This window comes from Bos indicus, chromosome 10, assembly GCF_029378745.1.
Source record: "Bos indicus isolate NIAB-ARS_2022 breed Sahiwal x Tharparkar chromosome 10, NIAB-ARS_B.indTharparkar_mat_pri_1.0, whole genome shotgun sequence".
Taxonomy (NCBI): domain Eukaryota; kingdom Metazoa; phylum Chordata; class Mammalia; order Artiodactyla; family Bovidae; genus Bos; species Bos indicus.
In genome coordinates, this window is record NC_091769.1 from 26307643 (window position 1) to 26333698 (window position 26056).

General features: G+C 42.1%; 3 protein-coding genes and 1 long non-coding RNA gene across 8 annotated transcripts in view; 1 reads left to right on the plus strand and 3 right to left on the minus strand.

Annotated features, from left to right (window-relative positions):
* Positions 1-4220: 4220 nt before the first annotated feature.
* Positions 4221-26016, minus strand: RNASE4 (ribonuclease A family member 4). 3 transcript variants are annotated; one of them, XM_070797175.1, is made up of 2 exons: positions 25879-26016; positions 4221-5469 (listed from the first exon to the last, which is right to left on the minus strand). In XM_070797175.1, the coding sequence occupies exon 2, from the start codon at positions 5450-5452 to the stop codon at positions 5009-5011; it is 444 nt and encodes a 147-aa protein (XP_070653276.1). In that variant the 5' UTR covers positions 5453-5469; positions 25879-26016; the 3' UTR covers positions 4221-5008. The 3 variants fall into 3 exon arrangements, with proteins under 3 accessions (XP_070653276.1, XP_019823989.1, XP_070653274.1); XM_019968430.2 differs by having other exon boundaries at positions 25818-25958; XM_070797173.1 differs by lacking the exon at positions 25879-26016 and adding an exon at positions 17500-17637.
* Positions 9357-26010, minus strand: LOC109564867 (angiogenin-1). Of its 3 annotated transcripts, none has more exons than XM_070797172.1 (2): positions 25879-26010; positions 9357-9972 (listed from the first exon to the last, which is right to left on the minus strand). In XM_070797172.1, the coding sequence occupies exon 2, from the start codon at positions 9952-9954 to the stop codon at positions 9508-9510; it is 447 nt and encodes a 148-aa protein (XP_070653273.1). In that variant the 5' UTR covers positions 9955-9972; positions 25879-26010; the 3' UTR covers positions 9357-9507. The 3 variants fall into 3 exon arrangements, with proteins under 3 accessions (XP_070653273.1, XP_019823991.2, XP_070653272.1); XM_019968432.2 differs by having other exon boundaries at positions 25818-25965; XM_070797171.1 differs by lacking the exon at positions 25879-26010 and adding an exon at positions 17500-17675.
* Positions 14291-17474, minus strand: LOC139185449 (angiogenin-2). The gene is made up of 2 exons (XM_070798049.1): positions 17439-17474; positions 14291-14752 (listed from the first exon to the last, which is right to left on the minus strand). Exons 1-2 carry the CDS (start codon positions 17472-17474, stop codon positions 14291-14293), a joined length of 498 nt encoding a protein of 165 aa, XP_070654150.1.
* Positions 23658-26056, plus strand: part of LOC109564869 (uncharacterized) — a 40198-nt gene continuing 37799 nt past the window's right edge. The window contains exon 1 of the long non-coding RNA XR_011568777.1: positions 23658-24447. This is a non-coding gene — a long non-coding RNA (uncharacterized lncRNA). The remainder of the gene's footprint in view (positions 24448-26056) is intronic.

Below are 26056 nucleotides of genomic sequence, written 5' to 3' on the forward strand. Positions count from 1 at the left end.
TATGAGAACCAGTTCCTGTATTTTCTCATCTAGAACACTTGGGTTCACTCTGAGAATAGCCTGGAGCAAAGGAGTCAAACTTCAAAGACTGACCTGTGGGCATTAAGAAATTATAAGGCCCTGGATAACCCCAGAGGGGGGTTTCAGGAGACAACCAGAGATTTGGCTCCTAAACTGGTTTCCCAACAAAATTCTAGGAGAAATTCCCTGGATGGTTACGATCCAGGGGAATTTAAGTGAGGGAAACTGCACCTGAAATTGTAAACTTCTGGACTTTCATTGAGAATTGAAAAGTATCTAGTCAAAGGCACATTTTGCAGATAAAGTGAGATCCTCAAATGTGTTTTCTATTAACATTTTTCTTCAAGGGCTGTTTCTAGCTAAGTCTCCTGGGCTGAATTTCTCACTGGGCCACCTTGTTATCAGAGTATCACGAAGTGTAGCAGAATATACCACCCAAAGTATGCCTCTGAGGGGAGTAACATTTGCCTCCCCAGAATATGTCTCTTTGGCAGGTGGATTATTTTGAGCTGAAAACAATCAAGGTCCAAAAGATTTTGAAAGAACATTTGACCTTCTCCCTAACTACCTAAAAGAGTTATGGACAAAGAATATCACCTGCCATTCCAGGAAACAAAGGATGGTGAGGCCATCAAGCCAGCAGTCATTGCAGTAGTTGAATTCAGGATGGAGATAAACAGGATACAGGCCTAGATAGGTAAGGTGTATATCAGGGAAAGATTTTGGTGAGTCTAGACTCTTGCATCTTTCTGTACAAGGAAAAGTGCTAAATTTGTTAAACTTGAGTTGCCTGGTTTTTCTTTAATTGACAGTAATCTCTTGATGTTCCAACTATTTGTGGCTTTTTTGGGGGAAAGTTCCTATATATCCTGGTTCTTCCCTTACTTCTGCAAAACAGTCCCTCAGAGCTGAGAGGCTGTCTCCCAAGCTTAAGTCCTCAGTAAGTCCACTGAACAAAACATAATTCTCAACTTTTAGATTGTGAATTTTTTTTCAGTCAACAGAATGTAGATAGAAGACTTATTTCAGGAAGAGAGCTATCACCATGGATAATTATAGTATAACATGAACTGGATGTGTAGACAGGGAGGTCTGTTAAATTTTTTTCTCTGTTCCCATGATCTCTGCAAGGTTTAACAAATATTTGTTGACCAAATGTTTGCTCCTTTCAAATTCTGCTGAATTGCTCCCTTCCCTTTGTAGTCCCCAAATACTATCCCCAACTTTTGCTTCTAGCTAAAAATGTTATTTGAAGTAGCAGCTTGGTCCATTTATCAAGTTTTAATCAGCTTTCCTGGGTATCTCCTATGCATATGGGAAATATCCATGTTGTTAAGCTTCTGTTTGTTTTTTGTTAAAAAAAATTAATAAATAGAAATCTCATTTAAATGGAGTCAGGAGACCAGAAGGGGAAGCTTTCACACTCTACAAGGATAGCAGAGCCAGTGGGAAGAAGAAAGATTGCCTCTTCTGGCTCAGATCTTAAGAGACTGTTGCAATTCAGCCAATGAAAAGTCACATGCTCTTTGCTTACTGTAGCCCTCTCAACTTCTTTTTCTCCTCTATAAAAGAGTTCTCCTCTCCATTTTTGCTGAGGATTTGCATGTGGCTTACCATGGTTGCCTCCCCAAAATTACAATTCTTTGCTGATCCCAAATAAACTTTTTTTTTTTTTTTGCTGGAAAAAAGCCTGGTGGTCTGATTGTCTTAGGGCAACACTTACCTTTGTTAATTTATTTTTTATGACAGAGGGGAACACAGACAGAACCTAGAAGGTAGAAGAAAAATTATTTTTCTTGTCCTAGAGTTAGAATATTTAGTTATATCCAGAATATTTAGTTATATCTTATCTTCAAAACTTGTTAGTAGCAATGCCATCTTCTTTCTTCTCTCTTTTTGGCCATGCGGGTTGACTTCAGTTCAGTTCAGTTGTTCAGTTGTGTCTGACTCTTTGCGACCCCATGGACTGTAGCACACCAGGCTTTCCTGTCCATCAACAACTCCCAGAGTTTACTCAAACTCATGTCCATTGAGTTGGTGATGCCATCCAACCATCTCATCCTCTGTCTTCCCCTGCTCCTCCTGCCTTCAATCTTCCCCAGCATCAGGGTCTTTTCAAATGAGTCAGTTCTTCACATCAGGTGGCCAAAGTATTGGAGTTTCAGCTTCAGCATCAGTCCTTCCAATGAATATTCAGGACTGATTTCTTCTAGGATGGACTGGTTGGATCACCTTGTGGTCCAAGGAACTCTCAAGAGTCTTCTCCAACACCACAGTTCAAAAGCATCAATTCTTCAGTGCTCAGCTTTCTTTATAGTCCAACTCTCACATCCATACATGACTACTAGAAAAACCATAGCTTTGACTAGACAGACCTTTGTTTCCAAAGTAATATCTCTGCTTTTTAATATGCTGTCTAGGTTGGTCATAACTTTTCTTCCAAGGAGGGTTGACTTGCAGGATCCCAATTCCTCCACCAGGGATCTAACCCATACTCCCTGCAATGAAAGCTCAGAATTCCAACCACCGGACCACCTGGGAATCCCCTTGTTTCTTCTCTTCAAATGGGAAATAAGTCATCAGAGTTAGATGGGGACATGTTGGTATTTACAGAAACTCTGGTGCAATTTAAGCCCTAGCTCATTATTCCCCTGAATAATGGGGAATTGGGCACCAATAGACTGGAGAGGGGTTGTCTCAGGGAACATTGTAAATCCAACTACTCTCTAGTTCTTTGGGTGAATGAAGAGGGGGAGTAAAAAGGCAAGAATTCTGGGCACCTGGGTATGGAGGACTTGAGAGATGATTCTAAGAAAAGATAAAATGGCCATCATGTTCCCATACATTTCAAGAGTTCCCAGCAAGTTAGTGGTATCCACTGATGACCTAAATCAAGCAGTGGCTCAAGGAGTGTAGGAGCTGGAGGGAGACACTACTAGGGCTCATATGTGATGCTGCAAACTACAAAAGACCCATTTTATGTCTTCTAATAGCTCTTTTTCTGGGAAAAATCCCAAGTTAAATTGTTCTAAGAAGTCAAATGAGGGGCAGTAGTTTCTCTTCCGGAGAAGGCAATGGCAACCCACTCCAGTACTCTTGCCTGGAAAATATCATTGACAAAGGAGCCTGGTGGGCTGCAGTCCATGGGGTCGCTAAGAGTCCGATGCGACTGAGTGACTTCACTTTCACTTTTCACTTTCATGCATTGGAGAAGGAAATGGCAACCCACTCCAGTGTTCTTGCCTGGAGAATCCCAGGGACGGGGGAGCTGCTGGGCTGCCGTCTATGGGGTCGCACAAGTCGGACTGACGCGACTTAGCCGCAAAAGCAGCAGTTTCTCTTCAGTTTTCACGTGCTTCACTACCGTTAACTCAAAATAAAGTGAATGAAAGTGAAGTAGTCGTGTCTGACTCTTTGCGACCTCATGGACTGTAGCCTACCAGGCTCCTCAGTCCATGGGATTTTCCAGGCACGAGTACTGGAGTGGGTTGCCATTTCCTTCTCCGGGGGATCTTCCTGACCCAGGGATTGAACCCAGGTCTCCTGCATTGCAGGCAGACGCTTTACAGTCTGAGCCACTGGGGAAGCTCAAAACAATCCACATGGCAAAGTAGCACGTCTTATGAAGGACTCTTCTGAACCCCTAATTTTTTTAACAGGGGGGCAATATAGCAGTGTAAACATAAAATGTGCTAACAGGGTAAATCCTATGGGTTCACACCACACACACACACACACAAATACATGAAAGGGTAACCACGTGAAGTGGTAAATATGTTAATTTGATTATAGTGATTATCTCAGGATATATATGTAAACCAAATCAAGTTGTACATCTGAAATATAAACAATATATGTCAGCTACAATTCAAATGCTTTCAGTTCAGTCCTTTCACACATACACATACACTCTCCTTCTTTAGTAGCTAATGTCTTTATACATCTCTGTTCCCCAATTTGCTTCTAAATATTCAAAGGGAGAATGCATGAGAATTATCTTAAGAGGAATCATTCCCTCTGAAGCAGATGAAACAAAGCTTTGTGTGTCGTGGTCACTAATATGATGGGCTTTAGTCTTGACCGGAGTTTATGAAGATATTAAAGCATGTGCATGTTTATAAACTAGAGAAGAATTAAAAGAGGATAGGAGGAAAAAATAATCTCACACACAAGAACAAAGTCTTCTTAAATACCTGGAATTGAAATTATCTTATTTTCTTTATTATAAGGAACATATGAAAAATCTTTCAGTCAGGAAGAGTGAAGGAGTCTTAATGATCTAGCACATGTTAATACTCTGACTTACTAGGGTGACTCAAAAGTTTGGGAAGGGGAAAAGAAAATTCCTTGTATCATTTCTTGATCTTATTAGATCCAAATACAGCTAGTTTGCCACATAATACAGATAGAGCTCTCACGTTGCGAGTATATATTTCCAACTTGTTAATGCTTCTCCCAAGAGCTGACTTTTAGGAATAACAAAAGCCATGTATTAAAACTTTCAAAACTCCTTGTGCTGAAGTGGGGAAAGCACTGAATGAGTAGCCTGTTAAACTAGACTTTTGTCTTAGCTTTTCTACTAACTTTTCAGTCTTAGTAAATCCCTTCACTTTGAGCTTTTGTATACTGTAACACTAGGACCAGCATCCCAAGGGTGCCATGGTATTAGAATGAGATAGCTTAGATGAAAGGACCTTGAAATTCTTGAAATTCTATGTAATGACTAAATTCCAGATGATAAGATCAAAGATAGCAAAGCTGACCAATATTATAAAAGAAAGCATATTACAGAAGAGCCCAGATTCATTATAAGTTTGTGTCTCATCTTTCTCTGTCATGCAATGTGTTTAACAGAATGGGTTATATAAAGAAGAAAAAAACAAAGAATCAGGGGAGTCGGCCTGGGACAGCTCAAATGCTTACTCATTACTATTTAAGGAGTAAGTTAAGGGCCAGCTGCTGGGCCATAACCCCTGTTGAGTGGTATCTACTTGTCAAAGTGCACAGGCACTTCCGGGTTACCCTCACAGGCAATGACAACACGTCTGGTGCTGGCCTTGGCCCGGTATCTGCAGTTGGGAGCCCTGGAGCTTCCTGTCTCCCTGCAGTCTGTGACCCTCACTACACCCTCATGGCAGTTCATCTGGCCATTCTTGCACTGAATGTTGGTGGTGCTGCAGATACTACGGATGTTCCAAAGATCTTCATGAATGAAAGTGTTGAAGCGCTTGCACTGATGTGAAGTCATCTTCCGTCTTTGCATCATCAAATTGCAGTAGCTGTCATTGCCTCCTGTCTCATCAGGGTCCACATGTTGCCTCAGGAATCGTTGGTACATGCGATCCTGGCCATAGGAGGGCTGTACCAGCCCTAGCCCCAGCAGGGTCAGCAGCAAGAGCAGAAGAAAGGCCTGGGTCCTCTGGAGAGCCATCACTGCCTTGGAGATGCCTAGAGAAGACCAAGGGGCAAGAAAAATCATCCCAGGTTCAATAGGAAGTGAGCAACCCAAAGCAGCAAGGAGAAATTTTGGAGCAACAGACAGGGCCTTTTTCTACACATCCAGTCTAAGGTTTAGGCCCAGCTGAGTTCCTAGTTTGATACATATGGTTACTACTGTCCTTTGTTTTCAAAGATGCTGCTTCATGATGGTGGATCACACTGTGTGTGATTATAACGCTGATGAGGGATTTGCATCTTATTCCACCTACAGCCTATCCTTAACAATAACGATCAGGATTAAACATAACTATCATTCGTTTAAATGCCACCTTCTCTGTTCACAACCACGTTTTGCCTGTGCACAGAAAGACCCAAAGCTCTGTGTCACATTGCTGTGTCTGCTGCTGCAGATATGCGATACGGAGTTAGGAGAGGGAAGTGAAGGAGTTGTGGGAAGCAGGGTGGCAGGAAGAAATGATGCTCAATTTACTCCTCACCCCAGGACCACTGGATGCAACTTCTGAAGATACACTTAGCACTTGGGTAAGAGCTTCATCACCACAATGTACTTTGCGTTGTCTGTCCCAAAACTAAGTGTGCACAATTCTGTCTCCTTTCTCTCATTCTGCTTCTTTGTGACCAACAACATGGTTTAGCAACATGACTAGCTACAGAGAAGATTTTACTTTTCAAACAAGAGCATGGATGGCCTCAGTCACAGTAACCAACTGATTTAGTAAGACAAAGAAAAACACTATGAACAGAGTTCAATGTAGACATCCATGGGTGCCTCTCAAAGTTCCACCTACAACAGAAAATTAAATGATCTCCAAATCCTTCCAACACATACTTTTTGGTTAGAGCTTGCCCCAAAGGCTTTCTCCACTGAACACGATGATCTCAGTAAGAACTTCTTTTGATACGGTGGTCCCAAGGACCTAGTTCTGCCACACTAACTGTATGGCCTTGGGAAAATTACTTAACCTCTCTCAGTATATTTCTCAAAAGTAAAATAAGCATAAAGGTAATACCTACCTCTAGGAATGTTGTGAAGAAATGATAAAATCAATGTAAAGTGCTTATCATAATGCCTAGCCTATGCTAAGTGTTCAGTAGGGGTCGGCAATGATTATTTTTAGCATTTCCATTTTTTCTTGGTTTCCTTTATTCTCTTCATTCTGCTAAAATGACAACTATACTTAATTGCACATGTTATAGACACCCTCCCTCTTATACTGTAGAGAACCTATATTCCCAAGACATTAGAAGGCTTTTTTTGCAGCTGAAATATCTCAGCTACTAGGATTTATGCTGTGTACCTACACGAATGTTTCCTCTTCAAAGTGCATGGAATTTTCTTCCTTGCCTGTCGCTCTTTTTCTAAGGACTTGACTATTTTGAGTTCTTTTTCTCTTATCCTTGCAAAGTCAGCAAAACATACTGGAATAGGATTTCAATTTCACAAATGATTGACCTAAGATAAAATGACTTGCCTGTGATTAATACTTCATTCTAAATAGCTTTTTGGTTGTGAGAGAACAGGAGATCAAGAGCAAAAAATACTAGGAAGGGCTGGCTACTCAGCTGCTAGCTCCATCAGCAAGTGGAGAAGCACCTTGTCTCATTGCCACATGATTTCCTGGGAAAGTGTCATTTGTTCTAACACCAGGGCTGAGTATGTGATAATAATGCTCTAAGCTGATGCTTGGAGATGTGAGGTTTCAAAAAAATTTTTTTCATTTATTTAGCTGTAGTTGTGGTGCAGTTCCGGTACTGAGCAGTACCACTGCTCAGTAGCTGTGGTGTGTGGGCTTAGATGCTCTGGGCCACGTGGGATCTTAGTTACCTGATCAAGGATCAAATCCCCATCCGCTTCATTGCAAGGTGAATCTATTAACCACTGGACCACCAGGGAAGTCCCTGGAGATGTGAGTTTTCACAACTATGATGTGATCAATATAGTAATGGTCCAAGCCTTTGACCTTCCCCATCGAGACCATAGGATTTCCCTGGTGGCTCAGTGGTAAAGAATCTGTCTATAATGCAGGAGATGCTGGTTCAATGCCTGGGTGGGGACGAGCCCCCTGGAGAAGGAAATGGCTATGCATTCCAAAATTCTTCCAGAATTCATAGGATTCTCTGGAAATCATATGGACAGAGGAGCCTGGAAGGCTACAGTCCATGGGGCTGCAGAAAAGTCGAACACCACTTAGCGACTAAACAACAACAGTCAAGACCATAAGAGGGCAAGAGTCTGTTTGGAAGCCCCCTTTACCTCAACAGATGGTACTGGTTGGAGAACCCGAGAAAGAGTTCTAGTAGTCTACTACTACTACTACTACTAAGTCTCTTCAGTCGTGTCCGACTCTGTGACCCCATAGACGGCAGCCCACCAGGCTCCCCTATACCTGGGATTCTCCAGGCAAGAACACTGGAGTGGGTTGCCATTTCCTTCTTCAGTGCATGAAAGTGAAAAGTGAAAGTGAATTCGCTTAGTCGTGTCCAACTCTTAGTGAGCCCATGGACTGCAGCCCACCAGGCTCCTCCGTCTTCTCCAGGCAAGAGTACAAGAGTGGGTTGCCATTGCCTTTGCCAGTAGTCTACTAAGCACTGGAAATTTCTTGCTTCCTAAGGGCTTTTTTTACTTTATAATAGTAAGACAAATTTTCCAAAAGAGTTTTGGAAAATTCTTCTTCCTACTTTGGAGAGAAATGACAATGTTTTCAATTTTGAAATAGATGAAACTTTGACCTACTCTTCCATCCCTTCCTCCATAAATTGAATACTTTCTGTGAGGCTGGGCTCTGTGTGATACCAGGACACCAGCCTCTAACCCAGGTATTGAGGAAACAGGACTTTTGGTCCATCTCAGGACATGTAGGCATCAGGGGAGGCCACCATGGGGAATACTGTGACCATGATAGTCATTCATAAGATGGCAAAAATAATGATGCATAATTGTAGTTTATTAACTACACTCTAAATAAGATATCCAGGTCTCTGTTGATTAAATTAGGTAACACCAAATTCATAGATTAATTAGCATATTTTACAAAGACTGTCTGTTAACTTAGGCTTTTATTTACTTGAAGTGAAGTGAAGTAAGTGGCTCAGTTGTGTCTGACTCTTTGCGACCTCATGGACTGTAGCCTACCAGGCTTTTCTGTCCATGGGATTTTCCAGGCAAGAGTACTGGAGTGGGTTGCCATTTCCTTCTTGAAACCATATCAAATTGAAGAATAAAGGATAAGCTTGGAATTTTTCTAATACCTCCCCAAGACCTCAGAGTTGCCAGGCATCAGTTGATAAAGGAAAAGATTAAAGAGAAAATAAGGTAGTAATCAATTTTTTGATCTTTATATGAAATAACCATGAGAATATCCTGGGAGTGTTCCATTCAAAGCACTATCAAATTTCTTCCTGCTTAAGGGAAGAGGTGGCTACCCTGAATGGATTTTGTTATTTATGCAGGATTTCAAATGTGTTCATGTGTGTGTGTGAGAGAGAGAAGGAAAGAAAATGTAATTAATCTATTGGTATTTAGTCCCAAAGGGCTTCCCAGGTGATGCAGTGTAAAGAATCTGCCTGCCAATGCAGAAGACACAAGAGATGTGGGTTTGATTCCTGGATTGGGAAGATCCCCTGGAGGAGGAAATGGCACTGGAAAATTCCATGGACAAAGGAGACTGGTGGGCTACAGTTCACAGGATCCCAAAGAGTGGGATATGACTGGATGACTAACACACACACCCCTTCACAGAAAGGTAAAGTGCACCCCCTGAATGCCTGAAAAGGAACTGACTGATAAGGAAAGAGGCATTGCTCTACCATCCAACCCTCTCAGGTGAACAGAGAAAATGCAGAAAGATCAATAGACCAAGAATCAGTGAGAAGACTTTGATTCTTACTGATTTGAGAGACTTTTTATTTATGAAGCATATTGTAAAGCAGAAAAGATCAGCAGCTCATTTTCTGGATTCTGATCAATGAATGTTGCTGCAGTGTAAGGGGAAAATGCAAGGAAGGAAGAGCAGAGCCAGCTCTGGGCTAGTGGCGTGGAGTGATAAAGGACTCATCAAAGTGGACGGGCAAGCCATTTTCACAGCCGACAACAATGACTCTGGAGTCTTCTGTGGCTCCGTACCGGCATGGAGGCCGGGAGGAACCTCCTTTATGCTTGCAGATGGTGATCTGGAATTCAGACTTGCTTATTCTGAGATCGCCTCTGTAAGGCTGTCCATTTCTGTCCTCACAGATGGCCTTAATGTCATTCTTGTTGCCATGAATAAAGGTGTTGCGGTCTTTGCAAGGTCTGGTCAGGCGTCGATTTTTCATCATGTTAAAACAATATTCGTCATTCCGGCCCTTTGGTTTGGCATCGTAGTGCTGGGTCAGGAAGTGTATGTATCTGTAGTCATCTTGAGCCGGGGCCACTGGGGTCAGACCCAGACCCAGTATGAAGACCAAAAACAGGGGGCTCAGGACCATGACCATCTCTTCCAACAAAGGCTCCTGCCAAGGGCAAAAAGAGATGCAGTAGGGCACAGAACAGCATTGCCAAACTAGGCTAAAAGGATACGGATTTGTTTTTATGATGGGGTGCCATGAATCAGGTATCCTCTGTCACTAGGTATATCTTTTTTTTTTCCTTTCCTCAGTAGTCTCATCTGTCTTGTCAATCAATTTCTTTGGAAAGTCAATTTAAAATTAGCTGAACACAACTTCCAAATGCAAACACTGTTTCCTATCCCTGAAGATCAGTGAAAATTTACATTTCTAACATTAAAAAATCCATTCACACTCTTTAATTCATTTATTAACTGGGTACCAGACACCATGCTAGGTCCTAGAACACAAAGACCATAAGACATACCAAGTGCCTCCCTAATACAGGGTGCAGCACCCACGGGGAGATCAGCCACAGGGAAGGGATCAGAGCACCAATATACAAAAGTGAGACAATAAGATATACGCTGAGAGCTATGAAGATGAGGGACTTTCAGGAAACTTGAACCCAGGGAAGGGCGATCAGAGAGGATTGTTGAAGATGGATTCCAGAGCAATCAACCCATCAGTTGATTGTGAGGAGACCAGTGAAAGTTTCACCAGGAGGTGAATGGAAGCAGAAGTATAAGAACTAATTCCCCAAGGAGTATGTGTTTCATGGCCAAATGTGGAATTATTACTATTTAGAAAGAACAGCGGAGAAGGCAATGGCACCCCACTCCAGTACTCTTGCCTGGAAAATCCATGGACAGTGGAGCCTGGTAGGCTGCAGTCCATGGGGTCGCTAAGAGTCGAACACAACTGAACGACTTCCCTTTCACTTTTCTCTTTCATGCATTGGAGAAGGAAATGGCAACCCACTCCAGTATTCTTGCCTGGAGAATCCCAGGGATGGGGGAGCCTGGTGGGCTGCCGTCTATGGGGTCACACAGAGTCAGACACGACTGAAGTGACTTTGCAATAGCAATAGCAGAAAGAACAGGGACAAGTGTGGAAGAATCTGTGTCATACTTGGGAGTGGGTCTGGGGTCAGCTCTTACAGAGAACTGGAGGAAGAGGAATTCAGGCTTCCTCTTGAGAGCTTCTTGCACTGGGAACAGTTTGGATTATTCTCAGAGAATATTTTCCAGTTTCCCTGAAGGCCTAGGTGGACAGTTACATAACAGGCAAGTGGTATTATCGTGTGCTTAAACAAATAAACAACAAAACACTTCAGACCTTTTCATTCAATAAAAGGCTTTATAATTTGCTGTATTGATTTCTTAACATCTTCCTCAAAAGAAGAGACAGCTGCCATCATCACTCAGGAGCAGTCAACTAAAACTGTAAAGCTCACGCATCCCAGGAATGGTGTGTCACAGACACTCAGCACAGCCAGAGAGTAAATACTGTGCTTCTTGCTGGGACATGATTTTAACTCAATGATAGATAATTAAAAATAGAATTAGACAGGCATAATTTATAACAAAATAGAAAACAAGTTTCTTATGAGCCACTAAGATTTTATTTCTTCTGAAAGTTGAGAACTGGAGCATTGCAAGATGCCTATTGTTTGTAGCAGGTAGTTTCTGACTATACCATCAGTTCTTTGGAGGAAAATTGAAAGGATAGGGCCTTTTTAAAAAAAACCACCATGGTCCTACTTCACATTTTACAAAGATATGTGAATGTCCTCGTGTCTAACAATAAAAAGAACTTTCCAGTGTTAATTGCAAACTGATTTGTATAACTTGGTTTTTCAAATTGTTTTCCAATGAGTAACTCATCCAATTTATAATTGGCTATGTTTTCTCATCAGTCATCACACATGCTGAGAAATTCTTAGACTAGGATAAAAATCTGATCTTCAATTTATTTTTAAATGTGCTATAATCTTTATGAATCCTAAACTTAAACAGAAGTGGTATAGTGTCATGGATATTAAATTATTAATTTTTATACTGTGCTTTTCTTGTTGTAAGTCAATAAACATATTTTCATATTAAGTATTTTTGTAGCCCTTAAAGAGGCCATGAGTTGTAGCACTAAACCTGTAGTGATGCTAAACAATCCTGGGAGTACAACTGTGAGTCTAGAAAGACAAAAGGATTTGGGATTCTGTTGCTTACATGGGAAGGCATGTCATAGGGTGAGCTTTCTAATCAGCCTCTGACATTGATCTGCCTTGTCTGTTTTATTGCTGTTCAGTCACTCAGTCGTGTCCAACTCTTTGCAACTCCATAGTCTGTAGCATGCCAGGCTTCCCTGTCCTTTACATCTCCTGGAGCTTGCTCAAATTCATGGCCATTGAGTTGGTGATGCTATCCAACTGTCTCGTCTTCTGTTGTCTCCTTCTCCTCCTGCCTTCAATCTCCTTGCAGTCCAAGGGACTCTCAAGAGTCTTCTCCAACACTACAGTTCAAAAGCATCAATTCACTGGCTCAGCTTTCTTTATGGTCCCAAGCTCACATCCATACATGACTGCTGGAAAAACCATAGCTTTGACTATACAGACCTTTTTCAGCAATGTGATATCTCTGCTTTTTAATATGCTATCTAGGTTTGTCATAGCTTTTCTCCCAAGCAGCAAGTGTGTTTTAATTTCATGACTGCAGTCACCATGCACAGTGATTTTGAGCCCAAGTAAATAAAATCTGTCACTGTTTCCATTTTTTCTCCATCTATTTGCCATGAACTTATGGGACCAGATGCCATCCTAGTTTTTTGAATGTTGAGTTTTAAGCCAGCTTTTTCACTCTCCTTTTTCACCTTCATCAAGAGGTGTTTTAGTTCCTCTTTGCTTTCTGCCATTAAAGTGGTATCATGTGCATATCTGAGGTTGTTGATATTTCTCCCAGCAATCTTGATTCCAGCTTGTGCTTCCTCCAGCCCCGCATTTCACCTGATGCACTCTGCATATAAGTTAAATAAGCAGAGTGTCAATATACAGCCTTGACATACTCCTTTCCCAATTTTGAACCAGTCCATTATTCCATGTCTGGTTCTGACTGTTGCTTCTTGACCTGCATACACGTTTCTCAGGAGGCAGGTAAGGTGGTCTAGTATTCCCATCTCTTTCAGAATTTTCCAGGTTGTTGAGATACACACAGTCAAAGGCTTTAGTGTAGTCAATGAAGCAGAAATAGATGTTTTTTCTGGAATTTCCTTGCTTTTTCTATGATCCAGTGGATGCTGACAATTTGATCTCTGGTTTCTCTGCCTTTTCTAAATCCAGCTTGTACATCTGGAAGTCCTCAATTCATGTACTGTTGAAGGCTAGCTTGAAAGATTTTGAGCATTACCTTGTTAGCATGTGAAATGAGCCCAATTGTACAGTAGTTTGAACATTCTTTGGAACTGCCCTTCTTTGACATTGGAATGAAAACTGACCTTTTCCTGTCCTGTGGCCACTGCTGAGTTTTCCAAATTTGCTGGCATAATGTGTGCAGTACTTTAACAACGTCATCTTTGAGGATTTGAAGTAGCTCAGCTGGAATTCCATCACCTCCGCTAGCTTTGTTCATAGTGATGCTTCCTAAGGCCCACTTGACTTCACACTCTAGGATGTTTGGCTCTAGGTGAGTGCTCACTCCATCGTGGTTATCTGGGTCATGAAGACCTTTTTCTGTATAGTTCTTCTGTATATTCTTGCCACCTCTTATTAATCTCTTCTGCTTTTGTTAGGTCCATACCATTTCTGTCCTTTATTGAGCCCATCTTTGCATGAAATGTTCCCTTGGTATCTCTAATTTTCTTGAAGAGATCTCTAGTCTTTCCCATTCTACTATTTTCCTCTGTTCCTTTGCATTGTTCAGTCAGGAAGGCTTTCTTATCTCTCCTTGCTATTCTTTGGAGACCTGCATTCAGATGGGTATATCTTTCCTTTTCTCCTTAGCCTTTCGTTTTTCTTCTTTTCTCAGCAATTTGTAAGGCCTCCTCAGACAACCATTTTGCCTTCTTGCATTTCTTTTTCTTTGGGATGGTTTTGGTCATTATGTCCTCTAAAATTATGTCTCTGAAAGATAAATTTAACATCCCAACCTTCACAGAAAGGAAAAGTCTGCCCCCTGTTACCTGAGATGGAAATGACTGATAAGGAAAAAGGCATTGCTGTCCCATCCAACCCTCTCAGGGGGAAACTGAATAGAGAAAATGGGGGAAGATCAATAGACCAGGGATCATTGAGGAGACTGATTCATGCTGATTTCAGAGAATTTTTATTTATGAAGCATATTGTAAAGCATAAAAGAAAAGATCAGCAGCTCATGTTCTGAGTTCCTAGCAATGCATGTTGCCATAATGCGAGGGGGAAATGCAAGGAAGGAAGAGCAGAGCCAGCTCTGGACTACGGTCTTGGAGGGATAAAGTTCTCCTCAAGGTGGATGGGAAAGCCATCTCGACAGCGAATAACAATGACCCTGTTTGCTCTGAAGGCTCTATACCGGCATGGAGGCCGGGGGGACCCTCCTCTATGCCTGCAGGTGGTGACCTGGAAGGGAGACCTGCTTCTTCTAAGACCGTTTCTGTAAGGTTCTCCATTCCTATCATCACAGACGGCCCTGATGTCATCACTGTTGCCATGAATAAAGGTGTTGGTGTCTTTGCAGGGTCTAGTCATGTTTCGTCTCTCCATCATGGTATTACAGTATCTGTCATCGTGGCCTGTTGGGCTAGGATCATAGTGCTTCCTTAGAAATCCCCTGTACGCATCATTTTGGGCCAGGGTTTGTGGGGTCAGGCCCAGATCCAGCATGAAAACCAAAAACAGGGGGCTCAAGACCATGACCATGTCTTCCAACAAAGGCTCCTGCAAAGGGCAAAAGGAGATTAAGTAGTGGACAGAACAGCATGGCCAAATTAGGCTAAAAGGGCAAGGGCTTTTCTCTCTGACAAGGTATCATGAGTCAGGTATCCTGCATCACTACTTAGTGATATTCTTTTCCTTTTCTCGTTAGTTTCATCTGTTTTGTCTATTGATTCCTTTAAAAAATCAATGTAAAGGTCTTCTGAACACAACTCCAGCCCCAGCTGAACTTTCCTATCCCTGAGGATCACTGAAAATATACCTTTCTATCAGTTGTAACATTACAAAATCCATTCACACTCTTTAATTCAGTTATTAGCTAATTTAATAACAAACACTATGTAAGTCCCTACTGGATACCAGGCACCATGCTAGGTCCTGGAAGACAAAGACCATTAAGACACACCAAGTGCCTCTGTAATATGGGATGTGGCATCCATGGGGAGGGGATGGGAGCACCAGTTTACTGAGATCAGACAGTAAGATGCTGAAAGCTATGAAGAAGAGGACTTCTTTGGAACCTTGAATCCCAGGGAAGGGGCGATCAGAGGATTGTTGAAGACAGATCCCAGGCATTCAAATCCATCAGTTGACTGTGAGGAGAGCAGTTGCACCCTGAGGTGCTGAGGTGAAGGGAAGCAGACCTAATTCCCCAAGAAATAGGTGGTTCATGGCCAAAGGTGGAATTATTATATAAACTACCATACAGTTGTGCTCATTTCACATTCTAGCAAGTTATGCTCAAAATCTTTCAAGCTAGGCTTCAGCAGTATGTGATCCTAGAACTTTCAGATGTACAAGCTGGGTTTCAAAAAGCAGATGAACCAGAGATCATAACACTCTAATGACAGAAAGTGAAGAGGAACTAAAGAGCCTCTTATCAAACATGACAAAGCTAGCTTAAAACTCAATGTTAAAAAGACTAAGATCACGGCATCTGGTCTCATCACTCTAAGGCAAATAGAAGGGGGAAACGTGGAAGTAAGTGATAGATTTTAATTTTCTTGAACTCCCAAATCACTGCAGACGGTGACTGCAGCCATGAACTTAAAAGACACTTGCTTCATCCTCTAGCTCTTACAGAGGACTAGAGGAGGAGGAACTCAGGCTTATTCTTAGGAGCTTCTTGCACTGGGAACAAACAGGATGATTCTCAGAGGATATTTTTTCAGTTTCCCTGAATACATACCTACGCTGATACACAACAGGCAAATGGTATTACCATGTGGTAAAACAAGCAAACAAAATACCTTAGATCTCTTCATCAAATCAAAGGCTTTATAATTTCCTGTATTGATTTCTTAATATCATCTTCAAAAGAAAAAGGCTGCTATCTCCTCTCAAGAGCAGTCAACTCAAACTGTAAAACTCAAACATTTTAGGAATGGTGTGTCACAGACACTCAACACACCCAGAGAGCAAATACTGTGTTTCATCCTGGGGCACAATTTTAAGTCAGTGACAGATAATTAAAAATAGAACTAAATATACATAGAATATAATAAAATAGATAACAAATTTCTTACAAGTCACTAAGATTTTATGTCTTCTGAAACTTGAGAACTGAAAGATATTTGTTGTTTGTAGCAGGTAGTTTCTGCTCTACCTTCAGTTCTTTGGAAAAAAATGTGACAAACAGGGCCTTTTTATAAACCACCATAGTCTACTCTACATCTCACCAAATATATGTGAATGCCCTCACATCCAACAATAAAAATAACTTTCCACTGTAAATTGGAAACCGATTTTTATAAATTTTGTTTTTCAAATTGTTTTCCCATGAGTAACTCATTCATTTTATTATTGGCTATGATTTCTTGGCAATTATCACACATGCTGAGAAATTCTTAAATGGGACAAAGATTTGACCTTCAATTTATTTTTAACTGTACTATAATCTTTATGAATTCTAAATTTAAAAATAAATGGTATAGAGTCATGGATATTAAATTATTTTTATATTGTGCTTTTCTTATGTGTAAATCAATAAACATATTTTGCTGTTAAATATTTTTATAGCCCTTGAAGAGACCACCAATTATAACACCAAACCTGTAGTGATGCTAAACAGTCCTGGGAGCACAACTGTGACTCTAGAAAGACAAAAGGATTCAGGATTCCGCTGCTTACATAGGAAGGCACGTGAGCCTACACAGGAAGGTTGAGCGAAATGATCTCTCTTTCTAATCAGCATCTGGCATTGATCTACCTTGTCTGTTTTATCTTATCTATAGACAAATTTGGTATACTACCAAAGAATTACCAAATTATACCCTAAGATTCTTTGGTCACTCCTCAATACTGAAAGAAAGAAATAGCCTCTGAAATGGTTTCCATTAGGCACATAAGAGTATCATTTGTAATAGAAACAGCAAAAGTATTTTGCGGAGGTTAACGAGAATCCCATGGACGGAGGGGCCTGGAAGGCTACAGTCCATGGGGTCGCTAAGAGTCGGATAGGACTGAGCGACTTCACTTTCACTTTTCACTTTCATGCACTGGAGAAGGAAGTGGCAACCCACTCCAGTGGTCTTGCCTGGAGACTCCCAGGGACAGGGGAGCCTGTTGGGCTGCTGTCTATGGGGTCGCACAGAGTCGGACACGACTGCCGTGACTTGGCAGCAGCAGCAACAAGAAAGTGGTAGACGACTGGGAGAGTCACGCCTAAAAGAGTAACAAGCCGTCCTACGGGGCTACTGCTCCGCCACAGCCGCTGGGCTGCCATGCTCCCCGTGCACTGAGCTCTTTACCTTTACGTGGTGTTTCAGTCTCCTGGGTGTGTTTTCTTTTCCTACTTTTTTGGAAGACACTTTTCTTGAACTGTGATCAGTTAAGTCTCCTGCTCTGCAATGCACAAATATTGCCTTTTAACGTCAAAAGGAGTTGTAGAATGGCAGGCTGTCAAGGGTGGAAGTATCCTTAATGGTCACACTGTGAACAGAGGGCAAAATCTGAGTTCACAAATTTAGTAGAACCTGAGCTGATAGTACCCCAAAGAGTCATTAGGTGGCAGTGGTGGATAGGAATGTTGTCTCCCTTGCTTGGCGGTAACAGTGGGTCCTTGTAGGCAGAATCAGTATTGTACAGGGAATATTGCTGATCACAGAAGAGGGTGTGAGCTGGCAGGCCTGGCCACAGTCTCTGTCCAAACACTCTATGCCTTAGATATTAAGACCAAGGACACCTCACTAGATACGAGTGTCAAAACAAAAGTCACAAAGCTCAGGATATCACAAATAAAGATTTAGCTGTCATCAGGTTTCATGCCTGCCATTCCCAAACCATTATTCATGGGATCTTAAGCAAACAATTACCTATTTACTTATAAATGTTTCTTGCATCCCCATTCAGTCACTCAGTCGTTACCGACTCTCTGTGACCGCATGGACTGCAGCCCACCAGGATCTTCTGCCACAGCATTATTCTGGCAAGAATACTGGAGTAGGTTGCCATGCCCTCCTCCAGGATAAGTGTTTCCTACTGGCGCATAATCTACAACAGGGCAGAGAGCATATTATTCACCTTGAATCATACTACATGCCTCACAGCACACCCGAAATATATATATTTTTTAAATGACTGATTACATTTTCCTCTCCAAACCTAAATTTGCTTATCTATAAAATGAGAGTTGCTCACTGTAAAAGTCTGAAATTCCATGGTTCTCATTAAGGCATCAGGGAACATTTCTAGTTTCATAACAAATGTCCAGTGACCATGGAATTGTAAAGATAAGTTTGTATGGATTTAGTTGCTGGCACAGCCACCAGCTGAAAGAAAGAGATGATAGGATGATGTGAGCCCAGTCTCACTGGTATGCATCTTCCCTTAAGGCTCAGGGTGTAAGCCCAGCCCTCTTCACCTCTAGTTAAGGCGCTGACCCTACGTCAGGCCTTGGCACCCTAAAAAGGTAGTTGTTTGTTGGAAGGTTGAAGGCCTTCATGTTCCAGTCTGGGGAGGTAAAGAAATATCTTTATTTCTGGTTTACAAAATTTGCAAAATTCATCCTGAAACAACTCAGCTGAAGTTTGCTTAGACTTATTGTAATTTTGACTCCCTGAGACATCCAGAAACCAAACCCCAACAAACACACTATGGCCACCTCTAACATCTGCTCCCCGACTTCACACATTGTTTTCCGTTCTCACATGTTTGCAATTCTAAACTTCTGGAAACGAGAGGTAAAATGGAATTGGGAAAAAACAAATAAGAGAATGTTTGTGGTACAGAAGTGAATCTGCCTAGGCAAATGGTACAGAGCCTCACATTTGGTCAAGGATAGTTAGACTCCTTTACACAGATCCTTCAGGACCCAAGCACATAATTGGCAGTGGAATTTATTTCAAATATACTTTACATTTTTATCCTGTGTCTCAAACTAATCCCGTGGTCTTTGTAAAAAGTAACATTCTTGTCCTCTCCAACAGACAGCATTTTGTATTCAAGGGAGCCATCAAACTTCATGTACCAGAGAATTACCCCAACCTTTGATGATGAGTAATTACGGTCAGTGCACCTTCTTTTGACCTTGGGGTGTGTTCCACTTTGCTTTCAAAGAGCACCCAAAACTTTCTTTCTTCCTTTTTTGCTGTACCACACAGCTTGTGGAATCCTGGTTCCCTGACAAGGAATTGAACCCATGCCTTTGGCAGTGAAAACATGGCATAGTCCTGCTTGGATTGCTAGGGAAATCCTCCAAAAGTTTCTTAAAGAAGTTAGCAGGGAAGTTTACAAGTAAACAGAGATTGGACTTCCCTGGTGATGCAGTGGCCAAAGCCCGACACTCCCATGCCTGGGGCTGGGGCTTGATCCCAGGTCAGGGGACTAGATCCCTCATGCCACAACTAGGAGTGCCAGCGCCACAACCAAAGATCCTGTGTGCTGCCGCAAGGACTGACGATCCCTGTGCCACAGCTAACACCTGGTGCAGCCAATAAACAAATAGATATTTAAGAAAAAGAAAACGAAGAGCTAAAAATACACTTTCTGTTTCTTTTCTTGTTCAGCGTCATACAAAACCTATATTTCGGAGGTAGGGGTGAGATGGGGCTCCAGATACCCTTCAGCAAACAGCTTTCCCCAGGCTTTGGGGATTTTATCACAATTTAGAAATCTGTCCTAGCCCTCCACTTGCTCCCTGCTGCTGCTAAGTCGCTTCAGTCAGAGACGGTAGCCCAACAGGCTCCCCCGTCCCTGGGATTCTCCAGGCAAGAACACTGGAGTGGGTTGCCATTTCCTTCTCCAATGTGTGAAAGTGAAAAGTGAAAACGAAGTCGCTCAGTCGAGTAGGACCCTCAGCGACCTCATGGACTGCAGCCCACAAGGCTCCTCCACCCGTGGGATTTTCCAGGCAAGAGTACTGGAGTGGGGTGCCATTGCCTTCTCCGCCACTTGCTCCCAGTGGCACTAATTTGCCTTTATCTACATATAGGATATCCCCCGAAGAAATCTGTTTTCATTTTAAACTTTGGAATCTAATTCATTTTCTTCTGAATTCGTGAGATTGGGCCCAGAGGCTTTAAAATACGGGAAAATAGTTTCATTAAAATGGATGGATGGCTATAGTATATAAACAAAAAACAGACAAGTAAAACAATGGATTACCCAGATGGAAGAATCTTACAAAAATCTGGAAGTTTCCCTCCAACTGCAGAGGGGTTCCAGCTATTTGTTCCTGGAGATGGGTTCCAGCCAAGTGAATCTGGAGGTCCCTCCTGGTTCTGATCACACAGTGATCAGATGAACAGGGTGAAGAGACCAGGTCTGAAAATTCCCAACCCTGACAGTGACACACAAACCAAGGACACTGCTCTTGAACAAACAATGAGAGTCATTCACCTCTTCCCTGGGCATGATTTGGTCAACTATTAACCCATATTTGGATTAGAGATTTGTTCTAGGAGGCAAAGTTTGATAAATGTGGCCTTTTGTCCCCAAGTTGGCTTTTTCTGACATCCCTGGTTCTTACTCCTGCCCAAGACAGGATTGAGGTTTTATTGTTCCCATGCAATATCTGGATCCCAGAGATGTTGTTTCTTGGGCCAGTTCCAAGAACTTCCTTGTAGAAGCCTGCAGAGAAGATGGGGTTCCCCAGGAGGGTGCTGCTCCACTGTACTTTCTGTTTATCCACAGAATTTGGTCTCATGAACAGGTGCTAAGTAGGTTTTATAGAACCGGGAAAGCACTTCCAGAGAAGGTTATGTGATAGCTGTTAGCACCCTGCACCTGACCTCAACCTCGCATCTGTTAACCGTCAGAAATATCCTTATCATATTCTTGGGTTTCTCTTTCCTTTCATCTTTACCTGTCCACAAATGACTGTGAGTGTCTAATCTTCTGCTGTAAAATTGAATAACTCCACCATCAATGCAAGAGAAGGCAATGGCAACCCACTCCAGTACTCTTGCCTGGAAAATCCCATGGGCAGAGGAGCCTGGTAGGCTGCAGTCCATGGGGTTGTGAAGAGTCGGACATGACTGAGCGACTTCACTTTCACTTTTCATTTTCATGCACTGGAGAAGGAAATGGCAACCCACTCCAGTGGTCTTGCCTGGAGAATCCCATGGACAGAGGAGCCTAGCAGGCTACAGTCCATAGGGTCGCACAGAGTTGGATGCAACTTAGTAGCAGCAGCAATCTGTCCATAGAACTGACAATGCCAAAAGCAAGTTGGTGAATAATGAATGATTACTTTTATTCTAATTGTTTTTCTTTTCACCTTGATACAATGAGGTGATGAAAATAGGAAACAAGATTTTGAAATAAAAAGAAAATTTTACTATTTCATTAAAATGCATCTAAATGCTTACTAATATGCCAGCAAATTTGGAAAACTCAGCAGTGGCCACTGGACTGGAAAAGGTCAGTTTTCATTCCAATCCCAAAGAAAGGCAATGCCAAAGAATGTTCAAACTACTGCACAATTGCACTCATCTCACAGGCTAGTAAAGTAATGCTCAAAATTCTCCAAGCCAGGCTTCAACAGTAGGTGAACCGTGAACTTCCAGATGTTCAAGCTGGATTTGGAAAAGGCAGAGGAACCAGACATCGAATTGCCAACATCCGCTGGATCATCGAAAAAGAAAGAGAGTTTCAGAAAAACATTTACTTCTTCCTTGTTGACTATGCCAAAGCCTTTGACTGTGTGGATCACAACAAACTGTGGAAAATTCTTAAAGAGATGGGAATACCAGACCACCTGACCTGCCTCCTGAGAAATCTGTTTGCAGGTCAAGAAGCAAGTTAGAACTGGACATGGAACAACAGACTGGTTCCAAATCAGGAAAGGAGTATGTCAAGGCTGTATATTGTCGCCCTGCTTATTTAACTTCTATGCAGGGTACATCATGTGAAATGCCAGGCTTGATGAAGCACAAGCTGAAATCAAGATTACTGGGAGAGTATACCTGTGGCGGATTCATTTCGATATTTGGCAAAACTAATACAATATTGTTAAGTTTAAAAATAAAATAAAATTAAAAAAAATTCTTTGAGTTTACAATCACAAAATGTTGACAGTTTTACATTATGTACATATACTGCTTTATTAATATGGCCATTAAATTATTACGGAGAAAAATGCAAAAAAAAAAAGATTACTGGGAGAAATATCAATAACCTCAGATATGCAGAAGACACCACCTAATGGCAGAAAATGAAGAGGAACTAAAGAGTCTCTTAATGAAAGTGAAAGAGGAGAGTGAAAAAGTTGGCTTAAAACTCAACATTCAGAAAACTAAGATCATGGCATCCAGTCCCATCACTTCATGGCAAATAGGTGGGGAAACAATGGAAGCAGTGAGAGACTTTATTTTCTTGGGCTCCAAAATCACTGCAGATGGTGACTGCAGCCGTAAAATTAAAAGACGCTTGCTCCTTGGACGAAAAGCTATGACCAACCTAGATAGCATATTAAAAAGTGGAGACATTACTTTGCTGACAAAGGTCCATCTAGTCAAAGCTATGGTTTTTCCAGTAGTCATGTATGGATGTGAGAGTTGGACTATAAAGAAAGTTGAGTGCCAAAGAATTGATCCTTTTGAACTGTAGTGTTGGAGAAGATTCTTGGGGGTTCCTTGGGCTGCAAGGACATCAAACCAGTCCATCCTAAAGGAAATCAGTCCTGAATATTCTTTGGAAGGACCGATGCTGAAGCTGAAACTCCAATACTTTGGCCACCTGATGGGAAGAACTGACTCATTTGAAAAGACCCTGAATCTGGGAAAGATTGAAGGCAGGAGGAGAAGGGGATGACAGAGGATGAGATGGTTGGATGGCTTCACAGACAGGATGGATATGAGTTTGAGTAAGCTTCAGGAATTGGTGATGGACAGGGAAGCCTGGTGTGCTGCAGTCCATGGGGTCTCAAAGAGTCGGACACAACTGAGCAACTGAACTGAAATGCTTACTCAAAATGCCTACAATGAGAAGCTACAGTTAACCTTCCATATCCACAGGTTCCCCATCCTCAGATTCAACCAACTACGGACCGAAAATATTTGAAAAAAATTCTAGAAAGTTCTAAAAAGCAAAATTTTAAATTCACTGTGTCCCAGCAACTGTTTACATAGTATTTACATTGTATTAAGTATTATAAGTAATCTAGAGATCATTTAAAGTATAGGGAGGATGTGTGTAGATTATTTATTAGTACAAATACTATGTCGTTTTATATAAGGGGCTTGAGCATCAGGTTTAGGTCCCTTGGCAAGTCCTGGAACTAATTCCTGTTGAATAGTGAAGGACTACCCATAATCTATGATTAATGAATGCTATATCTTTTTGTCAGTAACTTCAACAGATGGGAAGTGCCATGGTGGATCAGACCGAAAAGCGTCTGCCTGCAATGTGGGAGAGCCGGTTCGATCCCTGTGTTGGCAAGATTTCCCTGGAGAAGGAAATGGAAATCCACTCCAGTACTCTTGCCTGGAAAATCCCATGGATGGGGGAGCCTGGTAGGCTACAGTTCATGGGGTCACAAAGAGTCGGACACGACTAAGTGACTTCACTTACCTTACCTTCAATAGATGGGAAACAATTGCACTGCCAATTGAAAAAAATGCTCATATATTTAAAAAATGTTCTGACAGCTTGAACTTAAAGCCATCCCCTTTATTTTGAAATGTCTTTCACTCTCTCCTTCAAACCAATAGTTTCCCTGCACAAAGACACAGGAAGCACGGGTTCTCCTTCTATGGACTTAGTGCTAGTGTACTTTGCCCTTTATACAGAGTACATATGTTTAGTTCTGTCCTCAAGGGTAATTATAAAAGTAGGTGATGGAGGGAAGAGATTAATCTATAAATTTCTTCATAACAAAAAATTTTAGGTCTCTAAGTGTGAAACTTATCTAGTAACAGAAGTCAATGGTTAAAGGAGGATGAAGCCCACATGGAAATAAGGATTACCCTTCTACCTCCAGGAAGCAGAAAACACTATTGAGTTCGAATGGGGACAAAGTCCTACTGGCCTACCTATATTTCCAAATAAAAACAAACATTAAACATTCAGTTTTCAACAGACTCTGGATTTTGTGCCCATTTGCTCTTTCGCAATTGGAGAAGGAAATGGCAACCCACTCCAGTATTCTTGCCTGGAGAATCCCAGGGACGGGGAAGCCTGGTGGGCTGCCGTCTATGGAGTCGCACAGAGTCAGACACGACTGAAGCGTCTTAGCAGCAGCAGCAGCTCTTGCCCAGGTATTTCAATGTGTTCTGAGAATAGCTGACCAGAGACTGTTTGCTCAAATAGGGATTCAAAAGAGGGTTTTCACCAGCCTGCTGTGGTCCACTTTCTCAACCATCTAATTTATGAATCATGCTGGCAAATGCTTCTAACAGTAACTGGGTAAACCTCTTAGCTTTGACTGCTTATACACTCACATCTGCTCTTTTAACAATAGCCAGAGCCATTCCTCTTTTTCTAGAATGATTTTCCCAAGCCAAACTAATTTGGCTCAAAAGAGGATGTTGAGGGTGGGGAGGAAAGTTATGGAAAGTTATGGAAAGTTACCAGGAAAAGCACAATAAACAAAAGTAGGGTTGTTATGCAACTTAAGTCTTTGGCTTCTCCACTTGGCAAGAGTTTGTAGAGATTTGGTCATCATCTTCTTCCCGGTACAGCAAGGGAGACGTTCTTACAAATGGAGGTTTCCCTTATAAATGTAAATGTTTCTTGTTACAAAAAGGTAACTCCTACTAGGTTTTCAGGATTTTCTCCTTGTCTACTGTTTTTTAGAAAACAACCAAGTTAAAATAATATGCCAAAGAGACTTTTTGGGGTAGCAAATTCTGCTCCCCTACAGCTCACTTGAGATTTCCCCAGGCCCCCAAATTCTGTTGAAAATCGCTTTTACTGTCCTTCCTAAGTAAGCCTGTGTCGTTATCATTTGGTGTGCTGTCACAGAATAAGAAAGTTGAGGATCCCAAGGTTCCACTAAGAAAGTTTAGAGAAGAGGTTGTTGGCAAAGTGTCTCAAAGAATTTCACAATTCAGGCTGAAGACGGGTTAAGGGGGAGAAGACAGAGGAGAAAAGGAAAACACGAGTTCCCAAATGTCAGTTATGGTTGCAAAAACTTGACAAGTTAGGGTTCGTAAATCTGGCGATCATCCTGTTTTCCTAAGGAAGTGTAGCCCTCGGATTTCCCTTCCGTTCACCAATTCTGCGGTCACGCTTACAGCCTATGTTCTAGGCAACAGGCATTTCATGCTGGCAGCTCTACTCAGCTGCAGAAAAGAAGCAGCGGAGTAGGAATGTGGGCTGGAAGACCGCATGGCAACCCCACTCTAGTATTCTTGCCTGGAGAATCCCAGTCCGAGGAGTGGGGTGGGTCACAGTCCGTGGGGTCGCAAAGAGTCGGACACGAAGGAGAGACTGTACACAGGAATGTGGGATCCCTAACTGTAGAAGAACCTTCCTTCCCATTCCTCAGCCCCTCCAGTCCGCAAACGCCTCCCTACAGAACTCCATTCTGTCTCTGCTAAAAAGGGACTCCCTCGCCCAAACTCCCGGATAAAGCTACCGAAAAAGGAGTAGAGGAGGAGATGAATGAGCGGGAGTGTGAACCTACCTCGGCCTCGGAACAAATCTGCAGAAATGGGCAAAACGGTGGAAACAGAAGTTTTTCTCACCCGCTTCTTCTTCCCTGTAACGACGACGTCGAGTCGGGAGAAGATGCACAGAGGTGGAGAAGGGTCGGGGTGCGAGGCTTTTTGTAGTTGGGACAGCACCCCACTTCTCCTAGGAGGCGCCTCCCGCCAGGACCCGCCTCCAAAGCAGGCGTCAGAGCAACCCTCGTTCTAGGCGGAA